Here is a 24,611-nt window from a genome sequence, read left to right as displayed (position 1 = left end):
GGAAGCGCCATCCCGGCACATAGGAGATCGTCAGGGAACCCGGAGCCCACCCGGGCGCCCGACCATGCCAGATGAAGACAAACGCAAATGATGCGACATCCGGAAGCGTCCCGCTCCCCCACTCGGACTCTTCTCCCGTCCGAGGACTCCCGACCCACAGGCCGTAGTAAACACCACCTACCTGGCGCCCGCCAATCAGGGGCCGACAGGAGGGAAACCGAAGAGAGCGCGTCCCGCCCACAAACACCGGCAAGTGCGGGACGTGCGGGCAGCCGCCTGCCCCTCTCAGCAGCGGACCGCCCCTCCGGGATAGCAGAGGAAGAAACTGAAATCCACGGGGACCCGAGAAGCCCCGCAACCCAGGGTCCCCGTACGAAGGAAAGCACAGGAAGCCCAGCAGCCCGGCTATGTAAAGGTCCCACGTCGGTCCATGAGCACCCCCAAGGCCCCGCCAAGGAGGACACCACAGGACTCCAGAAGCAGGTAAGTGCTCGGCACTCACCCCAGCGTAACCCATCAGCATTCCGACCGACAGGAAACAAAACAGGATTTGCTTCTGGTGGTGAGGTGTAATATAGCACCTGACAGGAGGGTGGGTGGAGTCTAAAAAGCGTTTCCTGTTTTGTTTCCTGTCGGGTGGAATACCTCATGTGTTCTGACTGGGTCGAGGACGAGGGACGTAGAGGTAATGTTTGATTTGCTCTGCATTCCGTCCATCATCTGTGTGTCTTTTGTATTCTTCTATTAAACCTGTTTGTGTGCATATCCAATTTGGTTGTTCTGTTTGGCCTTTGTATCTCCTATGCGCAATGAAGACAAGCGAGGGAGGGACGAAGAGGTAATGCATCAATTACTTACAGGTTATTGCATTACTCCGAGTCCTACTCCCTTGCTTCTATTCATTACAACCCCCTACCTGGTACTCCAGGCCAACCTTTTGGTATGTTTTCAGTTTATGTGATAGTACAGGAGGTTGGAGGGGGCTTTTTATAAAGATGTTATATCACGTGATATGGGTGAGGCAGGGATGCGTAATGAATAGAAGCAAGAGAGTAGGACTCAGAGTAATGCAATTAAGTAATTGATGCATTACAAGGCGTTCGAGGAGGGTGCAATAAATGCCACCTCTTAAAACTTCTTGGTTCTTACAGCACCAAAATCTCTGTGTTGCAGTATTTATTGACATTTTCCCGTAGTTCAAATCGGGAAGGTTGACAAGTCCACATGTAACCAGCATGCAAACTATATCGTATCCAGTAATTACTTGGTACAATAACATATTTCCGACACCTGCACAAACAGGGATTTGCGCAGCCGTCTGAAAACATCGAGCCACTCATAATAAGGGATCAGTTCTTTTCTGACTCAACCAAGAAGGACCAAACTTATTTAGTCATTTTGCTATTGTCTGGATGTTCTGTACATTACAAAATACTGCTTTGAATCATAGCCAAAAAACAATGTGTTATTACTACATTCCAAACGTAGTAATCCAGCATTTGTAAAGCATTTACAGCCCAACAAAATGAGGATGTAAACTGCATTCTTATAATTGTGAAAAACTCAAAGAAACATTGTTTCAGCAAGTGATTTCCCTGTAGAGACAATGTCAGTAATTGCAGGATTACTGGATGCAGTAACCCAATGACATATTTCAGCTATTACTGTAAAAACAAGGTAACCTCTAAACGAAAGGGTTATCTCTAAGGCTAGTTATTCTACTGTGGGATGTAATTGTTCACTACATATTCATCAAACATGTACCTCCGACCTGGGTGCCTATCTGTTGGTGAAATTGGAAGGCCAACTTTTGTACTGGCGCTGGCGTCATGCTAACAGTGCTTGTGCGTACAGGCCAAGGCCTTTTAGTGACAATGCAAGGCCCAGGACCCATCAAGTGACTGGGAATGGCGCATCAAGCATGCTCTTATAGTGGACACAGAACTACTGTTCACCCTGGGTAAAACGCATAACTTGTTTTGGAACTCCTAAGTATGACTCAAAATGTGTATCTGTATTAGTGAGAGTGAGGCATACAGGCCCCTATCCCGTAAAAGTTTAAAACCATGAGCTGACATCTTGTGTGTATCTCAAGTGCCTGTGTGAGTATAGGATGCATATAGTACATGGAGAGTAGTAGGATTCGGTGTGCAGTCATGACCAAGAGTGCTGAAACCAGTGGGACCCATTTTGGATGGCCCAGGCTTAGAGAGGCACAAGGTGGAGAATGAAGACAGCTTCTATATGTAGTGGAAGTATATTGCCTGTACACCAGTAGCTGGAGGATGAATTGCCTGTACACCCGTGGCTGGGGGTGGAGATCCAGACACTGTAACATATTTCCAAGAAATCTTATAGCATAACCAATGTCAACATATCACCATCACTTCAACAAACCTAATACCCACATTCTTAGTTCAAGAGGCATTAATATATTCCCGTTCAAAAGATAAAATCCCATGACATAATACATTTAACAGTCAGAATACACATCTCAATATTGCACAAAATCCCAATAAGTCCACAATCACAAATTAAAAAACTTCTCAAAGTTTACTTGATATGAATAACTACATCATATCAGAAAAATCTTTTCTGTAACCGCATGATATACTTTACAATGGCAAATAATAAAACTAAGATCTTCGAGCCTAAAGTGATTAGTACCTACATTACTAGTTCTATTATTATGCAGCACCTCACTGGTAGAACTTACGACAGCAGACGATGAAGCTTCTGGCAGCTGTGGTACTCCCTCAGTTAATGAAGAGTACAGTCACTGGATGGTTGCTAGGGGAAATCGGTGTGACGGTACAGAATGCATGTAAAAACTCACTAGTCTGCAGGGTGAAAGTTGTCGGTTCACTCATCCTTCAAGCAGCAGAAGGATATACAGTTGCCCTTAGCATGGATAGCAAGACGCAGACCGCTGCAGGAAGTACGACTGGCGGGCCTGGCAATACAGGGGGCAGTGTGCCAGGAGAGTGCTGGGGGCTCTGAGACATCGCAGCTTTGAGGTTTTTCCTGTGACTACATATATTGCTTGCAAACCACACACTGCTGTAGTTGAAGTTGGCTGATTTGCTTATGGCCATGTCTGAACTGGGGTGGTGTGGAGTGCAAAAAAACGATGGATTTAGGCCCAGATCTCTGTACTTTGGTGAATGTATGACATTGTTCTGCATTCTGTCCATCAACTGCTGTTTTGCATTTTGTCACCCCGAGTGGGATGGGTATGCTCAGACGTGAGTCCCATGCTCTCCACACCACTGGAGTCAAGCTATCCTGGCTGAAGACGGCTGATAGCCAGAAACCAGTCCTATGTTGCTTGATTCCGGTCCAGGAAAGACATGGCTTGGCAGTTCGGGCTGGACTGTTCCCATGAGGCACAGGGTCAAGGCTGATTTGCATATGGCTATATCTGAACTGGGGTGGTGTGGAGTGCAAAAAAACGATGGATTTAGGCCCAGATCTCTGTACTAGGGTGAATGTATGACATTGTTCTGCATTCTGTCCATCAACTGTTGTTTTGCATTTTGTCACCCCGAGTATGCTCAGACGTGAGTCCCATGCTCTCCACACCACTGGAGTCAAGCTATCTTGGCTGAAGACGGCTGATAGCCAGAAACCGGTCCTAGGATGCTTGATTCCGGTCCAGGAAAGACATCGCTTGGCCGTTCGGGCTGGACTGTTCCCATGAGGCACAGGGTCAAGGCTGATTTGCATATGGCCATGTCTGAACTGGGGTGGTGTGGAATGCAAAAAAAAAATGGATTTAGACCCAGATCTCTGTACTGGGGTGAATGTATGACACTGTTCTGCATTCTGTCCATCAACTGTTGTTTTGCCCGTAGTTGAAAACTATTGCAGACCACTAGAAAATGTCAGGTATCCAAGGATAGTGGCAATGTTAAAAATTACATCTACTGAATTGCTCAATGGAAAAACAGTCCCCCCCCGCCCCCTGGGGACAGATAGCCTGATTTTTTGGGCGTTTCTGACCTCAAGGGGGGGCAGAAAAGCCCACTAGAGCCAGGGAATTATTATTTTTTTTTATTGGAAGCGACCCTTTGTGCAAGGGTGGCCTCCAGGGGCCACGGGGCAGTTCAGTTTGTTTAATGGGCCTTTCTTCCAGGGGGAGGGAGGGGGGCAGAAAACTCCACTAGACACCAGGGAGTGTTTTACATTTTAAATGGAAGCGATCCCTTGGGCAAGAGTCGCTTCCTTATGGGCCTAAATAATTTGTAAGACTTTTCTTCCCCCTCCTGGGGACAGACCACCTATATTTTTTGGCGTTTCTGGCCCGGGGGGGGGGGGGGGGGGAGGGGGCAGAAAAGCCCACTAGAGCCAGGGATTCAGAAATACATTTATTGGTTGCTTCCAGGGGACATATATTTGTTTATGTGTATTCAGCCCGTTTATTTGGCCTTTCTGCCCCAATTGGATAGTGACATAGCCTGTTATAATGTGAATTGTTTTTATTTCTTGTGCATTGTAATGCTATATTTCACCCTTTTTGTTCTAGTTCAAGGCTTTTGCTTTAAGACTGTTGCAGGTTGCGGTTTCGTTACTGGTGGTTCTGCTGTTTGTGTAGTTGCATGTGTTTGGTAAAAGACTTTTTTTGTACAATGTAAATGTGTTTTTTGCAAAGTGTGTAATAATACCAGTATGTTTGGCTTCTGTTTTTTGAGTGTCTAAAATATTTTGCATTTGTGCTTGATGTGTATTTTGTTTTCTTTAGATCAATTGTTATTTTTCCTTTCTAGTGGGATATTGTCGATTTTTGCTGTGTCTTTGCAGAGTAGGTGCTGGTGAGTGTAGTAGTCTCTTGTAAGTGAATTGTATAGTTTTTGAGTATATAGATCTTTGTGATGAAGGCACACATTTTTTTACTTACTTATTTTGCACAATGTTGGTTGTTGACTTGTTTGTGCAGTCTCCTTTCTTAGTAAGGATAATGGATAGCCGCAGGATTACTGCTCAGCAGGTTGTTGGTATGCTTTTTAATTCTTCCTCTGACCATGGTCCAGAGACTGACTCCGATTCTGAGGCAGAAGTGGGACGGGAAGATTCAGGCAGTGAGTTTTCTCTCCACATGGCATTATCCGATGGTGAAGATACTCTCAGTGCAGATGAAGCTACTCTTGGTGCGGATGAAGAGCCTGTGTTAGAGAAGAACAGTGATGTGCTGATAGTGCGGCAAGAGGCATCTGGGATGCAGCCTGGAGCTGCAAGACTTCATGTTGGTATAGTAAGGCAAGAGGTATCTGGGCTGCAGCCTGGGGTAGCAAGACTTCCCACTGGTATAGTGAGACAAGAGGCAGCTGGGCTGCAGCCTGGGGCTGCAAGGCTTCCCGTTGAAAGTGCTGACCTCTGGGTTGCCTCAGGCATGGTACAGCCGGCAATGCCAGACTTTACTGGTATTCCAGGATGTAGAGTGAATACTGAAAGCTTTTTGCCAATACATTTTTTTCAGTTGTTTGTGGACGATGTGTTTTTGGCAGATTGTTGAGCAGATTAATTTGTATGCCGAACAGTTTTTGAGGGACAACAGTGCCAGCCTTAAGCCCCACTCTAGAGCTACCAGGTGGACTCCCACAAATTTGGAAGAGATGAAGAAGTTCTCTGGTTTAACTTTTTTGATGGGCTTGCTAAGGAAGCCATCAATGGCTTCATATTGGTCTACTAGTCCCTTGATGGCAACTGCTATATTTCCGGCAGTCATGATTCATGATAGGTATTTGCTTCTGCTTTGGATGATGCATTTTGTCGATAATGGTTTAGCTTTGCCACGGGATCACCCTGATTGTGACCGTCTTTTTAAGATTCAGCCTGTCATTGATCACTTTGTTGATCGATTTTCTGAGATCTATGCTCCAGGGACAGAAATTGCAGTGGATCAGTCTTTGGTGTTGTTTAAGGGCCACTTGGTTTTTAGGCAATACATTCCTAGTAAGAGGTCATGTAATGGAATTAAGCTGTATATGCTGTGTGACATTGGGACTGGATATGTCTCTAATTTCAGGGTGTACACCGGTAAGGAATCCAGGATTAACCCCCCTGGTTGTCCATCCACTTTTGGAGTGACTGAGAAAATTGTGTGGGAACTTGGTAAAGGATTTTTTAACAAAGGCCACCATTTATATGTAGACAACTTCTACACTGGTGTGCGGTTGTTCGGGGAATTGGCCAAAGTTGACACTGTTGCTTGTGGCACTATCCGCTCTAACCGTAAAGGTTTCCCAAAAGAACTTGTTTGTCAAAATCTTGTGCGGGGACAGTGCAGTGCGTTGCGTTGCAAGGAAAAAATAAGTCATTTTGAAAAACGAATGATAATTCTCCTGCTAGTATGAGTATTTCCAATTTCTTAAATGTGCAAATATGTACTGTTTCTAAACTCTATAATTTGTTCCCATTTCAGAAATACATAGGTGTCTTTCATACCGATTTTTCCATGTATACATTTTCCCACAATAATTGCTATATACCCGGTACATAATAAAAAGCCTTTGCAAATTGCTGCTCTGTTTTTTATTCTCGGTTTGTCGGGTTCTTGGTGAACCTACAATTCTTAAATATCTCCACAACCAGGAAGGTCCAGCGGATGTAACAGTATATTGCTTTTAAAGAATTGTCATAATTAGAAGAAGTTACATGTGAAAACGTTGACACAAAAGGCTGTTTTTTTCAACTAATTTTCAATTTTTCCTAAATTTAACTGTTAGTTGAATTTTGATGGATCTACATAAATGACCCCTTGCTGAATTCTGAATTTTGTATACTATTCTAAAATGTATAGCTTTCCATGATCCATTATTACTTTCCCACCCATTTCTACCATTAAATGAAAAGAGGTTGAAAGCACAAAAAATAGCAAAAATAGGCTATGTCCCAGAAAAATGCCAAAACTGTGTAAAAATAGTTGGTTTTCTGACAAAAGTCTTTAATTTCTTAAAAGCTGGGGACATGTTGATTTCAGCCCCACAAACCCTTTTTTGATAACAATTGCAGGGAAAAACCCATACGCTTTCATTTGCAGCCCTTTTTCCCCATTTTTCCCCCCGAAAAACCCAACATCTTGCTGTATTTTGGCTAATTTCTGGGACCCCTCCATGGGAATCCACAAACCCTGGGTACCTTTAGAATCCCCATGGTGTTGGAAGAAAAGGACGCAAATTTGGCGTAGATACATTATGTGGTCAAAAGTTACAGGGGCGAAAGGATTAGATGGCCATTAGTATTCCATCACACACTTGATGATTTCAGCAAAGAGGAGTCAATGACTGAGTGTGCATTGACACCCTGTTACTCTTCCACCTCAACAGTGCGGGTAAATACTAACTGGCATGAACGCCTGACTCACACTAAGATGAAGAAAGTCTCCGTCCACCGGACTGTATTTAGTCGACTTGAAGTGACTGCTTATGTAGTCTTAAGACAAGTATAATAACGCTGTACCTTATGCCTTATTATGTTTTCTGTTTACCACACTTCTGAGACTCGCTGGTTATGCAAATTTTTGTGTGGGGTTACCATACTCGCATTTGCATTTTGGTATTCACTTGTATCGTCCAGTATTCAGTTGGCTTAGATCTGCGTATAAGGGACTAACTAAACAACACTTTATGTTCAAAGAGACCAATGCCCTCACGCTGTAGTATGTTTCCTGTCCTCTGCCTACCACAGTTTCCCTTTACCCTGACCTACAGTCACTCTCCTAAGCAGGCAAACATAGTGATGGATGTATTTATCACAGACATTGCTTGCAGTAATATTTCATGAATTCTGTTGATGAGTTTTAAGTCAAAGCTGTGAACAGCTTTATTGTTAAAAAAAAAATAAAGAAAGACGCTAGGCACCCCGTAGAGAACCTGCCTTGCCTATTGCCAATCTTGATTTAAGGTTGCACCAACATCAGTGCAAGCTATGTGACCTGGAATTGTTACTGCACATAATCCGCCCCCAAATGCTGTCAATGATTCAGCCATAACAAAGCACTTTTTTACAAAGAAATCCAGACTATCCAGCGAACTTCCCTCAATAATACTCTGTTTATCCACCATCATCAGGGATAGCCGCTGACAGTCGGACCCTTTACCTATGCCTGGCTGGGCATACACATTCCAAGCTACCTCTCTCACAGTGTTGTTTCCAAATTCTCCATAAATTATATTTTGGAAATGGTAATACCAAAGACCGCTCATAACTGGGCAGGCATACACCAAAAGTTCTGGCAGCTAATAACTTTTATTTATAGATCTGGGTTTTCTCAGTTTACACTTGAAAAGATGAATGGGCTGTGTTTTATTTGACCCTTGGTATCATCATCACACTGTAGTTTCACAGCACTGCAAACAACTTGTGGTATTACTGAACTCAATGGGACTTATTGTAGAAAGATGAAAGGCAAAGAAGACCCTTCCTAAGTGGTTACAAATCTACATAGCCACTTGGGATGTCACATTCTGCTGTAGCAATCCATACTCGCTATCGCTCTTCAGGGATGCCGAAACAGCCTCCTCTCCCTTCCTACATTTTTTTTATTCAATCAGCTAGTCCTCTTTTCACTTTCATTCTCCTCCACTGCATCCACGCTCTACCGCCTTATGTCCTTCCTTCCATCAGGTACTACTTCCTTACAATCACTTCATTCCTCTCTCCTTCCCTTCCTTCACTCTTTTCACTTTTTCTTAAATCTTGCCCTACTCTTCATTATTTACATCACCTCTACCCCACACTCTTCCTCTCATGTGCCCTCTAATTCTCGTTCACAAATTCCTTCTTTTCGCTCACAAAATCCATTCTGTTTCTTTTTTCCTTAAACCATCTCTCCATTCTTTCCTCCCTTTTAATCTCTTTCACTATCAACAACACAATTACAAAACACAACACATGCATACAATCCACATCATATAATTCCACATCACACCACAAAATCCAACAGCCCTCAACATAATTAAAGTCCACTACATAACATTCCACAACACAAAACACCATACCACATAATTACTCTCTACAACACACAAAATCCCGCTCTACATAATTTCAATGCACTACATAATTACTATCCACATAATTTCACTGCACACCATATACATCCACTCCTCAACACACAAGTAGAAAATATGAGACCTATTGCATTGCAAATGCTTGTTCTTGCTTCCTCCAGGTGACCTGACATTCCTAGTACACTTCTGATACAGTTATAGTAGTGCAAAGCGGGATGTGCGCACATGATTCTGAGAGCGGGGCTTGGTCACAGGACAGGCCTTTCGACCAACCCCTGCTGTGCATGCCCACAGCTGCACACTCAGATGTGTGGACACAATAAAGTAGTCAAACGTGTATTATCAAAAAAAACAAAAGTTCACTGTAAACATTGTTAATGGTAAGTTGTGATGTCTTCTCCTCATAAGACATTAAAGTATTTTTTTTAACTCTGAATATTCCCCTAAAAGTAAAGTTATGGTTACTAAGCAAAACTGAAAACACCCCCGAAATTGACATGTTATTAAGAAAACTATAAATGGCTCCCCCGCCAGGTAAACCATAACTCACAAAACCAAAGGCAAAATTAAAAGTAAGCCTCAACAATGCAGCATCATTAAATAAAAGTGCATTTCACCACAAAGAAATCATATTCCATCCATAGCGATGTCGTCAATAACGTCAATGTTAAGGTACCATGTAGTGTCATGGGTGAGGTCATGCGCATTGCATTTAGGAGAAAATTATTTAGTAGCATTGTCGGGTTTAGGTTTAATAAAGAAAATGCAGCTAGACTTAGCGGTGATAAAAAACAACGGGTTAGGGACTAGGTTGGTATGGACACAATTTGTTTTCAGGAAACATTGGAGGAATGCACGGAACCAAACCGCAATGGAGAAACCAAGGAAGAAACTGAACAGAGCAATGAAAATGTTTTGTGTTGGCATGGCTATTCAGGACATAGCACATGATAACATCGCTGGCAGAGAAGGCCATTTGTTTAGAGAAGATGGAGTACATCTAACTCAATTGGGAATGCCCTACTATATTCTTGAGATAAGAGACGTTGTCTAAAGAGTTGAATGTGGTTTTGTGGGTATCTTCAGGAGATGGAGAGGAATAAAAAAAAAATGAGACTATGACACGAAAAGTTTTGGGTGGGGTCAGGAAAAATCTGGGGGGTTTTCCTGAGTGGCGGAATAGGGGGAGGTCAATGTCTAGAGCGGACTTGATCGTCCTTCATGAGAGAGGGTGGGGGAGGATCAGGATGGGGAAAAGGAAAGGAAAAAGAAGGAAAAATTTAAATATGTTGGAAATATGGGGTGAATTCATGAAATGAAGCTTATGGATGGTTTTGGTCAAAACTGTTACAATGAAATAAAGTTTGAAATGAAATATAAGGTAGTGGAGAAGTGTGGCTCAGGGGTTAGAGGCGGCAGACCCAGAAGCTGAGATCGGCCCTGGACCAGGGTTCAATTCCCTGCCCCGACGGGGGTTGGGCTCAATAATTCCACGGACTCGATAATTCTCACTCCGGTGCCTACTCGACTCACGGGTTCACACTCTGCGACTCTGGGCAATAGCTTACTTAATCTCCACAACGGCCCCTCGCGGCAGGATGCCTGGCTTTCACCTTGTGGATACCCTGCCGGGGTATCTCACAGGGGAATACCAGGACGGGTTCCCTAAGCAAGCGCATAGATGCCTGCGATGTGGGCGATTTGCGCTATATAAACACATTTACATTTACATTTGGTATAAAGTTCAAATTGTACGGTTTCGAAGAAAATATAAAAACATGGGATAGTATTTATGATATTAGAAAAATTGCCTGATCTTATAAATAAAGTGGCCTTTTATGCTACAGTGATGTTGGTTGTTGTGGTCTAGATTATTTTGGGCGATGGGGTCCTCAGGGGGAGCAGAGCGCTAAGCGGTCTCCCCCTGGGGATTTTCGCCCGAATGGGACAGGCCAAGGGCGCTGATTGGTGAATAAGGTGGGGAACTGCGCGAGCCAGGTAGGTACGTCAGGTTAAGGTAGTCGGTGTGAGGAGGTTAGGAGTTTTTTGTGCGAGAAAAAAAACCCACCCACCCTAAAAAAAATTTAAAAAAAAAGAAGAATGAGAATGTTTAGTTAAAGTCAGAATGCCATTATAGGACTGGCAATTTGCTCTAATCTATAGTTTTCAGGCGGAATAGGGGGAGGTCAATGTCTAGAGCGGACTTGATCGTCCTTCATGAGAGAGGGTGGGGGAGGATCAGGATGGGGAAAAGGAAAGGAAAAAGAAAGAAAAATTTAAATATGTTGGAAATATGGGGTGAATTCATGAAATGAAGCTTATGGATGGTTTTGGGCAAAACAGTTACAACGAAATAAAGTTTGAAATGAAATATAAGGTTTTGGTATAAAGTTCAAATTGTACGGTTTCGAAGAAAATATCAAAACATGTGATAGTATTTATGATATTAGAAAATTTGCCTGATCTTATAAATAAATGGCCTTTTATGCTACAGTGATGTTGGTTGTTGTGGTCTGGATTATTTTGGGTGAGGGCTTTTGAACAATTCTAAGTCAGGATTCATGACCTGGGATGCATACTTCAGCCACGAGACAGCGGCTCACTTTCTAAAAACAACAATGAGAGTCGTACTGCACGCGCACCACAGAGGAGCAAGGGAGCACGGCAGCAACACAAACGCACGCTGCTGTGTGTGCTAGACACCGGTGGGAATGGGTGGAGCAAAGGTGGGACATGCGTCCGCCTTTGCCCAAGTGCGTGCTTTAATTAAAAAAAAACATGCGAAACCCAATGGCTGCCAGCGAGAGCAAAACCACACGTACGAGCGTGTGGTCAGCTTTCAAAACCCCCTTTCAAGAGGTCTGGTGCTGCGCAAGCAATACTCCGCACAGCAACGCTAAGCGTGAGACCTAAAAACTGTGTAATTTAAAACGCCAACAGCTCTAACTATCACAAATGCGAGTCTGATTGCATTGCAAATGCTTGTTTTATTTACTGATCCATTTTGGAACGGTAAATAAATTAAAACAAGTAGTAGTGCAAATGCGCTGTTTTAAACTATAACTTCTTTTTTTTTAATTAGATCTCCTTGTTTGTGGGAGAACGGAGGAGCAGGTGGGGAGGCGGGGGTATTACAGGATGGTGATTAATATGTGGCATTGGATATAAGCAGATAACAAGAGATAGCAACAAAGGGGATAGAGGGTGGAGACGCTCCCAGGATAAAACCAATACAAGTTTTGTCAAACCAAAGAAATGTAGAAGGGATTGCTGAAACAAAAAAGATGTTTTGATATGCAGTCTGTTGACAACACGCCAGAGGCGCAACTAGTGTCAAATTTGGGGCGGTGGGGGGAGGGGGGGGGGAGGGGAGTTGCTAATAGAAAATATCGGGGGGGGGGGCTGAATCTTTAGGCAATCGGAAACACGCACAGTAGAAGGAGTCTGATGCCAGACTTAACGTGATAAACGTAGTTCCAGACAAAGCGTATGGAATTAGCAATTGGGCCACGGGAAATTATAACAGAAGCACACCCCCAAAAAAAGTAATAGCCAATACAAACAGAGGAAAGCAAACTGGGAAGCACACAAACAAATAAGAAGTGAAGGCAGGATGTTAATTTCTTTTAATTTATATTAACAACAATAGATTTCACAAACACAATGCTAGCGAAACCTAAAATTGGTACGAGATAAAGGCTGGGAAAATCTAAAACATTGTGCTATGTACTTCTCTTTCAGTACCAGCCGTGTCTGAATAAAAGAAGACATAACATACCTAAACAAAATCAAGGTAAACGATCACTGAGGGTTGCTCACCATGTAAATCATATCGGCCGCTGTCGGAGTGGTTGTCGAACGGTATTTGTTGTGCGCGTCCACTACTTGTTTAATAAAGGCACGGTCCTTGTTATTTGGTATCAGAAAACAAGGACCGAAAAGTTCCAACAGTATAACACATACCGATAGTTGTCTGCTCTCCATTCTTTGCCAGTGACAACTTTCTCGACGTCTCTGTCAGCATTAAAATTAATTCCCGCCACTAAAACGATTGCGGTCTGACAGTTACGCAAGGGGTCCGGGTACGTCACAGGAACTGCAGATTAAAAACTGTCTGCATGATTTTACGAACTGAAAGCTATTTGAGAAGAATACAAGCAAACAGTTTTAAGCTGGCATGCTCCAAAGTGTAACGGCATATCTGTGTTACGACCGAGCGTAGTGCTATTGTTTAATGTTATCAGGTATTCCGGCGAATTTATTGAACGCTTTTTGCTCTTATGGAGTCTTAGCACGAGCCTAAATTTATTGTTTATTTCCTCTATTATGTGGTGCAATTTTTGTTATTCGTATTTCTGTGTAATACGTCAACACCAACGGATTCAGCGAAAGGTGTTTTTGCTTTGGATTCTGCTTATATGGCAACATTTTACAACAGGAAAGTGGGCGATTCAGAAAAAATCGGGCTAATATATTTCCCCCATTCACTTCTATTAAAGCGGGGACATTTTTAGTCAGGAGAGCGCTATCTTCGGGTCGATATATAAAAACTGCAATAATAAATAAAATAAAAAAAAAGGCCAGGATATCCTGGCTGCAATATAGTGACTCCCTTCACCTGCTGCTCAAGAGAGAAAGGAGACTGTGCGGAAGGCGCGCTGCTGCAGTTGCTCTGCCCCCTGCTGGAGCGCTCGTTGGTTAAATCTGGAGGGACGTTACTCGAGTGCCTCAGAACTCTCGGATTACTATCCTGGCATCATGGATACCTGTCGAGTCTGTTTCGTATTGTTGAATATTTTCGATGTTTCTTTGGTTGTGAAAGTGAAACCGCCGAGCTACACCGACCCTGCGTTTATAAAGAAAGTCCTTGACGATCACAACACGCTTCGCTCCAACGTGATTCCAGAAGCGAGCGACATGCTCTACATGGTGAGAGTGCATGAACTACGCAGTGGGGTAATTTATTGTGAAATAAACATGCGTTGTATTGCTGCCAAGCTTTAGGTGTGCACAAGTGGCAAATTTCTATGTTTAGCAATCTCTAGACCTGACATTTGCATACCTAGTGTGACACGCAAACAGAAAATGAATCTTTACTTCTGTTTTTTTCATTCAGTTATGTATTTACTGTGAAGATACCAAAACGACACTTACCGAGAATATAAGCCATAGATCCTGGTTGGAAAATACATTTAGGATTGAAATGATTGGTCGAGTACGGATTGGTGTCATGAGCACGAGTTAAACGGTTGGATTGCAGCTACAAATAGGCCAGGGCAACTAAAACAAAAAGCGTCCCACATTCACAGATCACAATCTTTCGCAATACACTAGGATTACGTTAATATCATGAAGTTAAATGTCAAACAACTGCAGTGATTGAAGTATTTTTGGGCATACAAGGCCAGTATTTGTACTAAAAAATACCATTCATATGGAACAAATATTCGTCGGAAGCTCAGAATATGAAAAATACTAGGAACTCTTTACATTGCTTTTTTATTATCCCTACGTTTGCTGTTGATGGTTTGATTAATGCCCTCTGGAAAACTGGCAATGGCACAGACCTAGACTGCCTTTTACACTCACCTGGGCTTCTTAGATATTCACTTGATTTTTTTACAGTATTTTTTAACTTGTTTTTATTGGCAGTGCAAAAAGGCATATAATACAATATACACAGCATATAAGGGCATGATTGATAACAAGTGATACAATTATAGTTGTGCCTTGATCATCACTTGACAAAGGCAACGTTCACAGTTCTAAATGAATATACATATGGCCCGTGTAGGGGACTAACCCACTAGGCAACACAGGTGTGGGTGTGTAGTGAACAATCATATGTAAAAGGAAGGCAAGTCAATTGCGAGTGATCTCCTCGCAGTGATCTGGTGTGTCAGGGTCCACCACCCGCAGCCAGTTCACAAAGGGACCTGAAATGTCTTTTGGCCTGGGCGCGAAGGGCATTAATTCCCAGAAAGCAGTGAGTTGTTCTTGACAGAACGTTACGTCCAGAATCCAATCCTTAAGCAGGGGAGAGCACGATCTACCCCATGTCATTGCAATCCTACGTTTTGCTAATAGTAACAACATGGCTAACAGTCTGCGAATCCCAACTGGCGCTTCCTTTAAATAACCCAATAATCCCATTAGTACCATGGGTTCTATGTGCATCATGAGTATGTTGCTATATTTTGAAATATCTCTTTCCAATACACCGCTATCTTGGGACAATACCAGGCTAGATGCAAGAAAGTTGCCTGATCTGTGTGAGATTTCCAGTACTCTGCATTGGGCCGGAGACCCATACGGAACAATTGCATAGGTGTTCTGTAGTATTGATTGAGGAATTCGAAGTGGATAAACCTAAATTTATAGTTTGGGGACAACTGTTCAAGCTGCGCACAGCAGAAATTCCAATCCTCTTCTGTTATGTGTGGGTGCAGCTCAACATTGCATTGCTCCCTATGTTTCGGTGTTATCACTGTATAGTGTGTTTGCATAGAGGAATAGAGTCTAGTAATGAGCTTTTGCGCTGATGAAGTAGGGAGGATATTCTCCAAGACCTGCAAACTAGGAGGGTGGGTCTGGAATTGCGCTGTGCATCTGGCTGCAGACAGCCCGTATATGATGATAAAGCAGTGCATCAGAAAATTAAGGAGGTGGTGTAACAGTTGGAGCCGGCGGTCCAAGGAATCCCTCCTCATGATATAGGTCCGCATAGCATAAGCAAAAACCTCTTAAAAGACCTATATTACTTTTGACAAGGCAATGAATCCTACAGATATTTTCACATACAAGGATGCTACAAATAGACAAAACTTTAAGATATTATAAACATATTATTTTATTTTATTTTTCTTTGTATTTTTTTATATCATTTTTCTTTTTGAAGGTTTATACAAATATGCATTACAACATCACATATAAAAAGTCATAAATAGTCCTAATACATTGACTAGATTGCCAATAGTGCAGTTAAATAAAGTGCAGAATAAAGAAGATTTTTTAAAGAGAAAATTTGCCCCTATAGCTAATATATCTTGCTAACATACAAACTTTCATGCATACCAGTCATGCAAACACATTCATAATTGTTTAAAACAAACAGAAGAAGGAACATGCAAACACACTAAATAGGATAGAATAACAACCCAAAGGTGCAGATGGTAATACAATTTCTACAGATGGTATAAAAATGAGAATTCCACCGGTTTTAAACGATGATCTGTGTGGTATTGATCATTTTTTGATACATTATCCAGATCTTGTTAGGATGTACGGCCTACGTACGTTTCGGTGAAACAATCACCTTCCTCAGGGCCAAGATGGTGAAACAGACAAAACTGATACAGGCAATAGGTAAACAAAGTATTAAAAAATAAGGGGCAGTAAGTTTTCCTTTTCTATTGCAATTCGCATCGGTGTGCAATAGAAGGGATATGGGTCATCACTTAAGACAATGATGGGATCTGCTATGGCTTTTGAGATGGATAATAGTGTTATTCCATGTTGTTCTATGTAGTTTTTAGACGAGTTTACACGCTTGCTAGGCCGGGAGGCAAGATGGCCGCCACAACGCTGTAGGGAGCAGTCGCACTCTGCTCTCTCTCCTGCCACATAGTATCATGTGCACAGAGCGAAGAAGATGAAGAGTGAAGAAAATGTTCTTGCTGGAAGGCTGGTTGACACAGTACAAGTCTGACGGAGGTAGAGGGAAAAGCCGCCTCGCATTGTTAGCTGTGGCAATCACACAGAAGTGGAAAAAGTGGATCAACGGAGTCCTGCAGCAAAGTCTAAAGATGTCCAATCGTAACAAGGAGAAGCAGAACGGGCCGAGCAAGGGGGCACCAGTAGCTTCAGCCACGGGCGCTATACCGAAAACGGCTGCCCCAGGCAAAAAGCAGACGCCGGCTCCAGGGATCGTGATATCTAAAGCTCAACAAAGGAAGAATGAGCTGGCTGGAAAGAAGGGACAAGCGGCGGATGGCGAGATGGATACGGAGATTCTAACTCAACAGAAGGAGACGCCGTCAGCTAAAGCGGCGATTGCCAGGGAGAAGGAGAAACATAGAGCGCACAGAATAAACCCACTCCCCCTCCCCTCCAAAGACGCGGCGGGTATGAGGCAGCCTACCTTGACGGAATCCTTCTCTGCCAAAACAAGCCACGTAGGCCAACAGCAACAGCAAACAGAGAACGAAGCAACCAGCGCTGAGCTCCACACTCCGAACGCGGAAGCGAAAGACGTCCTCGAGGACGCTAGCGGAACGGTTGCTGGGCAACCAGCGAAGCCCTCACAGTCTCACACGCATCAAGCGGGAACTGCCGGCATGGAAGGAAAAGAAGCAGTGGTGATTACGGTGAGCAGTGGAGAGTGTGGCGATGTGAATGGGGAGCTGGGGGCGCTTGAAAAGAGGAACAATATTCAGATGATGGATGCCTTACTTTCAGTTGAGGCTGGATTAAACGCGGAACTGAAAAGCAATGGCAAAGCTAATTGGGGCAGTTCTACGAGTCTGGACTCACAGCAGCAGGCTAAGTGCAGAGGTGCTAGAGGGGGGTCTCCAGAGTTTTACTCTGTTAATGAAGGGTCAGACTCAACAGACTTGAGTGAGCAGGAGGGGGGCAGCACTACTGAGGTCACTACATCCGGCTTAGATTCAGACAACTCTGGACACTCAAGGGATAAAAATAGCCAAAGAAAAAAGAAGTCAGGAGTAAGAAGAAGAAGCGGAGAAAGCAATAAAAACAAAAAACTGTCCTGGGACTATTCAGCGACCTCTGGGATATACCAAGAGTCTGGGGACGGAATTGGGGTTGGTAGTACACCCCAGAACATAACTATGGAAATGATGTTCAGTACCTTAAAACAAATACAGGTAGAGGCCAGGGTGGAAAGTCGGAGGGCAAGGAGGGATACAAAGAAAATACAGGCATCAATTAGGAAACTGAACAGGAAGTATGAGGTGGTGGAAGAGAGGGTGTCAGAAGTGGAACAGAGGACAGGAAGAATGGAGGACGAGATGACAGACTGGCAGGACTTTAAAAATGAACAAGGGAAGAAAATTGAAGATCTCCAATGGAAGATAGAAGATTTTGAAAACCGGCAAAGACGGAATAACATAAGGCTACTTGGAATTGAGGAAGGTTTGGAGGGGCAAGACCCTAGGGGCTATGTCATCAAACTATTGAAAGGAGCTTTTCCGGACTCCCAGTGGCAGTGGGAATCGGAAATCCAAAGAGCGCATAGATTCCCACTAATATTGAAGAAAAATCACAGAGCCCAGCAGAGTGCATTACCAAGAGCAATGCTTGTGTTCGTAGGAAACTTTCTTGCAAGACAGGAGATCATGGACAGAGCAAGACCAGATGCCAAGAAGACTTTTGATAATGTTACATTCTTTGCCAGACCTGACTTCTGTCATGTGACAGTCGAAAGAAGATGGAGGCTACGACAGCTGATTTCCCCCTTGCAAAATGTAGGCGCAGAGGCATATTTACTCTACCCAGCAAGGCTAAAGGTTGTTAATAAAGGGCAGATTAGGGTATTCACGTCAGAGATTAAAGCAGGAGAATATTTGGCTGAGCTCACGGAGCAGAGGGGGGGAAAGAAATAACAAAGAGAGAAATACACTGAAAACACCATAGAACATGATACTATTATACTACAGGTAACATGTAGGGGTAACAGGGAAGGGCAGGAGAGAGAGGCGATCCTACAGCTGAAGAGGCCACACATAGGTCAGGATTGACCTATTTGCCCGTAAAAGGGGGGGAGGGAGTCAGGGGGAGGGGGGAGAGCTGGGGGGGGTGAGGGGGGGGCAGGAAGAGGCTGACATATGGTTAAATACAACACGCAATAAGGAAACAAAGGAATACAATACATTTGAGGAAAGAGTACTGCAGGCTAAAGCTCATGAGAATAAAAAGTGGTGTCAAGTGATGGAAAAATATAAGATATGTCGATGGCTTTGAGGATCGCCTCTATAAATATATGTGGCCTTAATAATGGAGGGAAAAGGCAGAGAGTAGCAGCAATGCTAAGAATGCTAAAATTAGATATATGTCTCCAAGAGACACATATTGAAGGAAATAATAAATTTTTACTGGAGCAAATGGGTTTTGAGGTGTTAGCTTTTACCAGACAAGATACCAAAACTAAGGGAGTAGCTATATTAGCTAAGAAAGGGGTCTGTAAAATAAAAAGAAAAAAAGAAGATCAGAACGGGAGATGGGTTATACTTGAGGGTGAAACTAGTGCAGGATGCTGTACACTAGTGTCGATATATGGGTCTACAGAAGATGACCCTGAGGTTATTGAATATTTGGATCACGAATTGTCTCTTTGGCCAGAGCCAATTATTTGTTGTGGGGATTTGAATATAAATGGGTTGAACGGTTTGGGTAGGTCGGGTATGTCGGGTGGTGGGGCGTACGGGGGGAGGAAGAAGAAGGTGTGTAAGGCTGTATGTGATTTTATGAGACATAATGCGTTGATCGATCTATGGGCACAGAGCCACCCACCAGGTACGGGTAGTACATACTACTCAGCACCTCATCGTCTGGTTGTCAGATTAGATTATTTTCTGATTTCTAGCACATTAGTAGATGGTAGCCAATTAGAAAGACTGCCTAGGATGTTATCAGATCATAACCCGCTGGTACTGATGTTACCAAATAAAATGGCAGAGGAGAGGAAGAGCTATAACTGGACTTTTGAGAGAGGACTTCTGAAAGATGAGGGATATGTGAAAAGAATGGCAGCCTGGATTAAACAATTTTGGGAAACTAATAGAGGGACAGCAACCCCTGCTATGGTCTGGGATGCTTTTAAAGCAGGTATTAGGGGGGAAACTCTTTGCTTTACGTTGCAACGAACTAAAAAAGAGAGAGAGGAAATTGAAACAAGGATAAGGGAATTAAAAGATCTAGAAGACTCTCTAATATCAGCAATCAACATGCAGGAACCGTTGGAAGATTTATTGCTAAATATAGAGTTGAAAAAGGCAGAGGCAGGTGAAAGTGTAGCAAGGAGGGCTGCGGCTAGGTATTTAGCAAAAAGAGAGGAGGGATATGAGTACAACGAGAGAATTGGGCATCTCCTTGCTATTAGAACTAGGCAGAAGGCAGCGGCAGGAGAGATTAAGGAAATTAAAAACGAGGTAGGAGTAGTGGTAAATAAAGTAACAGATATACAGGACGTGTTTAAGAGATTCTATACGAAACTTTATGAGCAGGATATAATTAAAACAAAACCCGAGATCGTAGAATACTTGAACATGATAATGCACCCAGTACTGGAAGGGGATGAGAAGGAGAAATTGGACATGAGTTTTACAGTACAGGAGATCCAGGATGCTGTGAAAAGTCTACCCTGTGGGAAAGCTACTGGCCCAGACCAGATCCCGGCAGAATTTTATAAAATATTTTGGGATGTATTAGGGAAAGATATGCACGAGATTTTTATTCAAGCACAGAGGGGAGAGTCAATACCACACTCATGGGCAGGGGCTGATATCATTGCTATTTTAAAGAAAGATAAACCACCTTTAGAACCTGGGTCATATCGTCCTATAACACTTATGAATGCGGATGCCAAAATATACACAAAATCACTTGCACTTAGGTTAAGTAAAGTTATAGAGCACTTAGTTAGCACTTCGCAACATGGTTTTATTCCAGGGAAGGGCACTACACAGCACACAAGGCAAATGATCACGATTCTGGACGCTATGGAGGTTGCAGGAGATCCGGTCGCGGCTATATTTCTGGATGCAGAGAAGGCCTTCGACAGGGTCTCTTGGGACTATTTATGGGAGGTAATGGAGCAATATGGAGTGGGTAGAGGGTACATCAGAGCAATACAGGCTGTCTACTTCAACCCTACGGCCAGAATAAGAATAAATAAAGGGTATACTGAGACTGTACAGATACAACGAGGGACGCGTCAGGGCTGTCCAGCATCACCACTACTATTTGCCCTATATATAGACCCCATTTTACGGAGACTGGAAGAAAATAATAGGATACTCCCAATTGTTCTGCATGAGAATAGATATAAGGTATTTGCGTACGCAGATGATGTGGCTGTCATCACCAACAAGCCAGATATAGCAATTCCAGAGATAGAAAGAGAAGCATCAAACTTTGGAGAACTTTCAGGATATAAAATCAATAAAGGGAAGACCCAGATAGTACAGAATAACCAGATGATATTCCAGGATAGTAGAGTTGTGAAGGAAGCAACGTACTTAGGAATAAAAGTAACGGCAGATTTGGATGCGTTGGTAGACCTTAACATTAGACCATTATTAAGTAAAGTCAAAGAGAACACAGAAAGAATGCATAGATTACATTTGACATTGATGGGAAGAATAAATGTAATCAAAATGATAACATTCCCCAAATTTTTATACCTATTTAGGGCAATCCCGCTATATTTTGATCATAGTTGGTTCAATAAGATAGAAGCTACGGTGAATGCATTTATTTGGGCACAGGGCAAAACCAGAAGAGCATATAGACATCTTACAGTATCAAGAGAAAGAGGTGGGTGGGGGGCGCCTGATTTTAGATTTTATTATTGGGCGGTAGCTTTGCAGTACTTTCAGGGATTAATTGGTGGTGGTAACTCCGAACAAGGAGGTAGGGCACAAGGGTTTTTTAATGTTTACACGGTGTTGTTAGGGGATGGGGCAATAAATGGATTCTTGAATACAGTTGATTTCACATATTTCAAGCACACAAGATTTAAAACTCTCAAAGCTGCATATAATATCTGGAGGACGATATCAAAGAAAATAGGGATAGGAAGATACAACAGGTACACACGGCTGTATAATAACAGATCCCTCCCGGGGGAGATATTTGGAGATACAGTAATGAAGGGGTGGGAGGATAAAGGGATCAAGAGAATTGGGGATTTATTGGATCAACAGGGCGGAATTATGCAGTTTCATGAGATACAAAACATTTTTAGGGTAGGGAATAATAGTTTCTTTAAATATCTCCAGGTTAGAAGTTACCTTGCAAATAAACAAGGTGGATCTTTGGGTTTTGGTTCATGCTGTATAATGGATTATATAGAGAACAGTGATCATTGCACAATTCGTTGTCTATAAGCAGAATTGGGAAAGTATAAAAGTGATGATAGGGATAAATATGTGAGGAAGTGGGAGGGAAAAATTGGCTTAAAACCAGAGGGCTTTCAATTATCGCTTGATTTGGGCCGAACCACTTTATGCTCTACAACCTTACAGTCACAGCACTACAAAACTTTGTACTCATTGTATTATACTCCGGCAAGGATTGCACAATGGGGAGGTACAACAGGAACTACGTGTTCTAGGTGTGATGCTAAGGATGCAGATATAATTCATGTATTCTCAAAATGTCCGCAATTGTACTCTTTAAAAAATGATATTGAAAAATTTATTGATGTTTCATTAGGCTATAAAGTCAAGCTGACAGATGAATTATTGTTGCTGGGGGTGGTGACAGGGGAAGATGTTATACCTATTGAGTTTATGTTTATGGTAGCCGCGGTATTTCGTATATGTGTTGCAACATTATGGCTTGATAAAGCACCACCAACGTTTCAAATGTGGATTGCTAGACTATTGGCTACATATAATATGGAGAAAGCAATATATGACAGGAAAGGGAAAAAAGGTAGATCTCTGGGCAAGAGGATTTGGGACCCAATTGAGAATTGGAAAAATAGACCGATAAGGTAGGGAGGGGAGGAGGTTAGGAAGGCTTATAAAGTATAAGATAGTAGCTGGAAGGATTCGGAAAGCTGGAGATTATTGTTAGTATTGTTTATTTGAATTTGGATGTTTACCTTTTCTTCTTTTTTTTTTGTAGTGGGAAATGAAATATGTCAGTATTTGCGAACGTTTAATTGAATAATGCGTGTTGTAAATGTAACCGTGATTTTTGAAGAAAATAAAAAATTTTAAATATAAAAAAAAAAAAAAAAAAAGAAAACAACATCAGAGACCATAAAGCTGCTATGCTTTTTCAGTGTGCTCTGGTACCTCCAGTGATCTGTTTTAGTATTGCATCATTTATTTGTAAAGCAATCTGTATTAGGAAAAGAAAGTCTTCATTTTAAAAGCTAATTGGCTCCTGATACATTGTATTTTAGTGTTTATTTGTAAAGCAATCTGCATCAGGGAAAAAATATTTTAAGATTACTGGGTCTGTATTATTGATTTGAATACATTTTGAGCATTCTTTTTAATCATTAACTGTCTTTTGATGTATTGTATTTTATTGTTTGTACTAAGTCCATTTATGCCATATGCTGATAGTGCAAAATAAAGTTTCTTTGAACCTTAAAAAAAAAAAAAAAAAGAAGCAAGAAACTAGCAATAGATAAATGCTACCCGATGTTACCACATGAGGGACACGACTCAAAGGGTACATCCGAGAAAGATCCATTAATGTCCCATTTATTGAACTCACCACCCCCATATACATCAAGTGTTGTGGGACCCCCGAGACGTATTGTTATACTGCGCCCTGGCGCACGAAAAGCAGCTCTTGCACAAGCACCAGCTCCTCTTCAGCTGGTTCCTACTTCTCCGGCGCAGCCTTCTCAAGGGCCGCCGCCTTTGCTCCACACTCCATCTACTTCTACAACTTTGCCTACCGCTCCAACTATTAACTATGATACTACGTCTGCTACTGCTTCAACTTCCTCTGCTGTTGCTTCGATTTCCTCTTTACATCAGCCTGTCTTTTCTGGCGCATCTGCCTTGCCGCAAGCTTCTCCTTCTGTCAGACAGAGGGACAAGTACTGTCACTGGTCTATTCTCGCCTTTCTTCGGGTCGCCCAAAACGACCCCTAAAACAGAACGTAGACAGTTGCGTAGTCAACTACCCGACTACGAGGAGAGAGAAGTGCTGAACGAGTTAGCACGCAAATGGGTTACTGATACTGTAAGGCAGAGATCTTCAAACTTGTGGATGCTGAGACCCCCCTGTCAACAGTTTGAGGCGTGAGGACCCCCTCATGACAAAATTTTCTAAACCTATAAGCAGGGCTACTGGAGTTGAGGCATGGTGCATATTCTTTGTAGCAGGCACATTAACCCTCTGCACTGTGTGGGTGACAAGAGTCCCCATGTGATGCACGGTAAGCGATGCAACAGGGTGTGAGTAGGGTAGAGGAGTGACTTCCGGGTGAGTGAGGTGGCCGTATGAATTTGGATGCGAATACAAGTTCAGAATGGGACGAATGAATGTATGATTACTGACGGGCTTCTTTGAGTGAGTTGCATATTAAACAGTGAGGGGGACAGGTGAGTGAAGTGTCACATGAGTGCATGGCACTGACTCTCTACCTGGGGAGGTACAGCTTTGGTATCCTTTCTCAAGGGAGCTCTCTGCGGTTAGAATTATCCAGTAGAAGACCCAGGGGCATATTACCAAGCAATAGCGATAATTATCGCCATTGCTTGGTTAGAGACAAAAATGTATTGTCGACCTGCGGCGATTTTTATCACAGATAAACCTTGGTATTACCATAGTTTATCGCAAATGTGATAAAAATCGTCCGCAATGCATGAATATCACTGAAAAGTCCGCGAT

General features: G+C 42.7%; 2 protein-coding genes across 2 annotated transcripts in view; one reads left to right on the top strand and one right to left on the bottom strand.

Moving 5' to 3' along the window:
• The window catches only part of LOC147751528 (glioma pathogenesis-related protein 1-like), a 961,356-nt gene extending 948,307 nt beyond the window's left edge, over positions 1-13,049 (bottom strand). Inside the window, exon 1 of the mRNA XM_086920012.1 lies at positions 12,828-13,049. Coding sequence (XP_086776138.1) covers positions 12,828-12,992 — 165 coding nt within the window. The 5' untranslated portion in view covers positions 12,993-13,049. The remainder of the gene's footprint in view (positions 1-12,827) is intronic.
• Positions 13,050-13,759: 710 nt separating this feature from the next.
• Positions 13,760-24,611, top strand: part of LOC147751527 (glioma pathogenesis-related protein 1-like) — a 908,719-nt gene continuing 897,867 nt past the window's right edge. Inside the window, exon 1 of the mRNA XM_086938633.1 lies at positions 13,760-13,937. Coding sequence (XP_086794759.1) covers positions 13,767-13,937 — 171 coding nt within the window. The 5' untranslated portion in view covers positions 13,760-13,766. The remainder of the gene's footprint in view (positions 13,938-24,611) is intronic.

This window comes from Lissotriton vulgaris, chromosome 1_1 (assembly GCF_964263255.1).
Source record: "Lissotriton vulgaris chromosome 1_1, aLisVul1.2, whole genome shotgun sequence".
Lineage (NCBI taxonomy): Eukaryota > Metazoa > Chordata > Amphibia > Caudata > Salamandridae > Lissotriton > Lissotriton vulgaris.
Note: the sequence above shows the minus strand (reverse complement) of the source record. Positions and strands in the feature narration are given on the sequence as shown.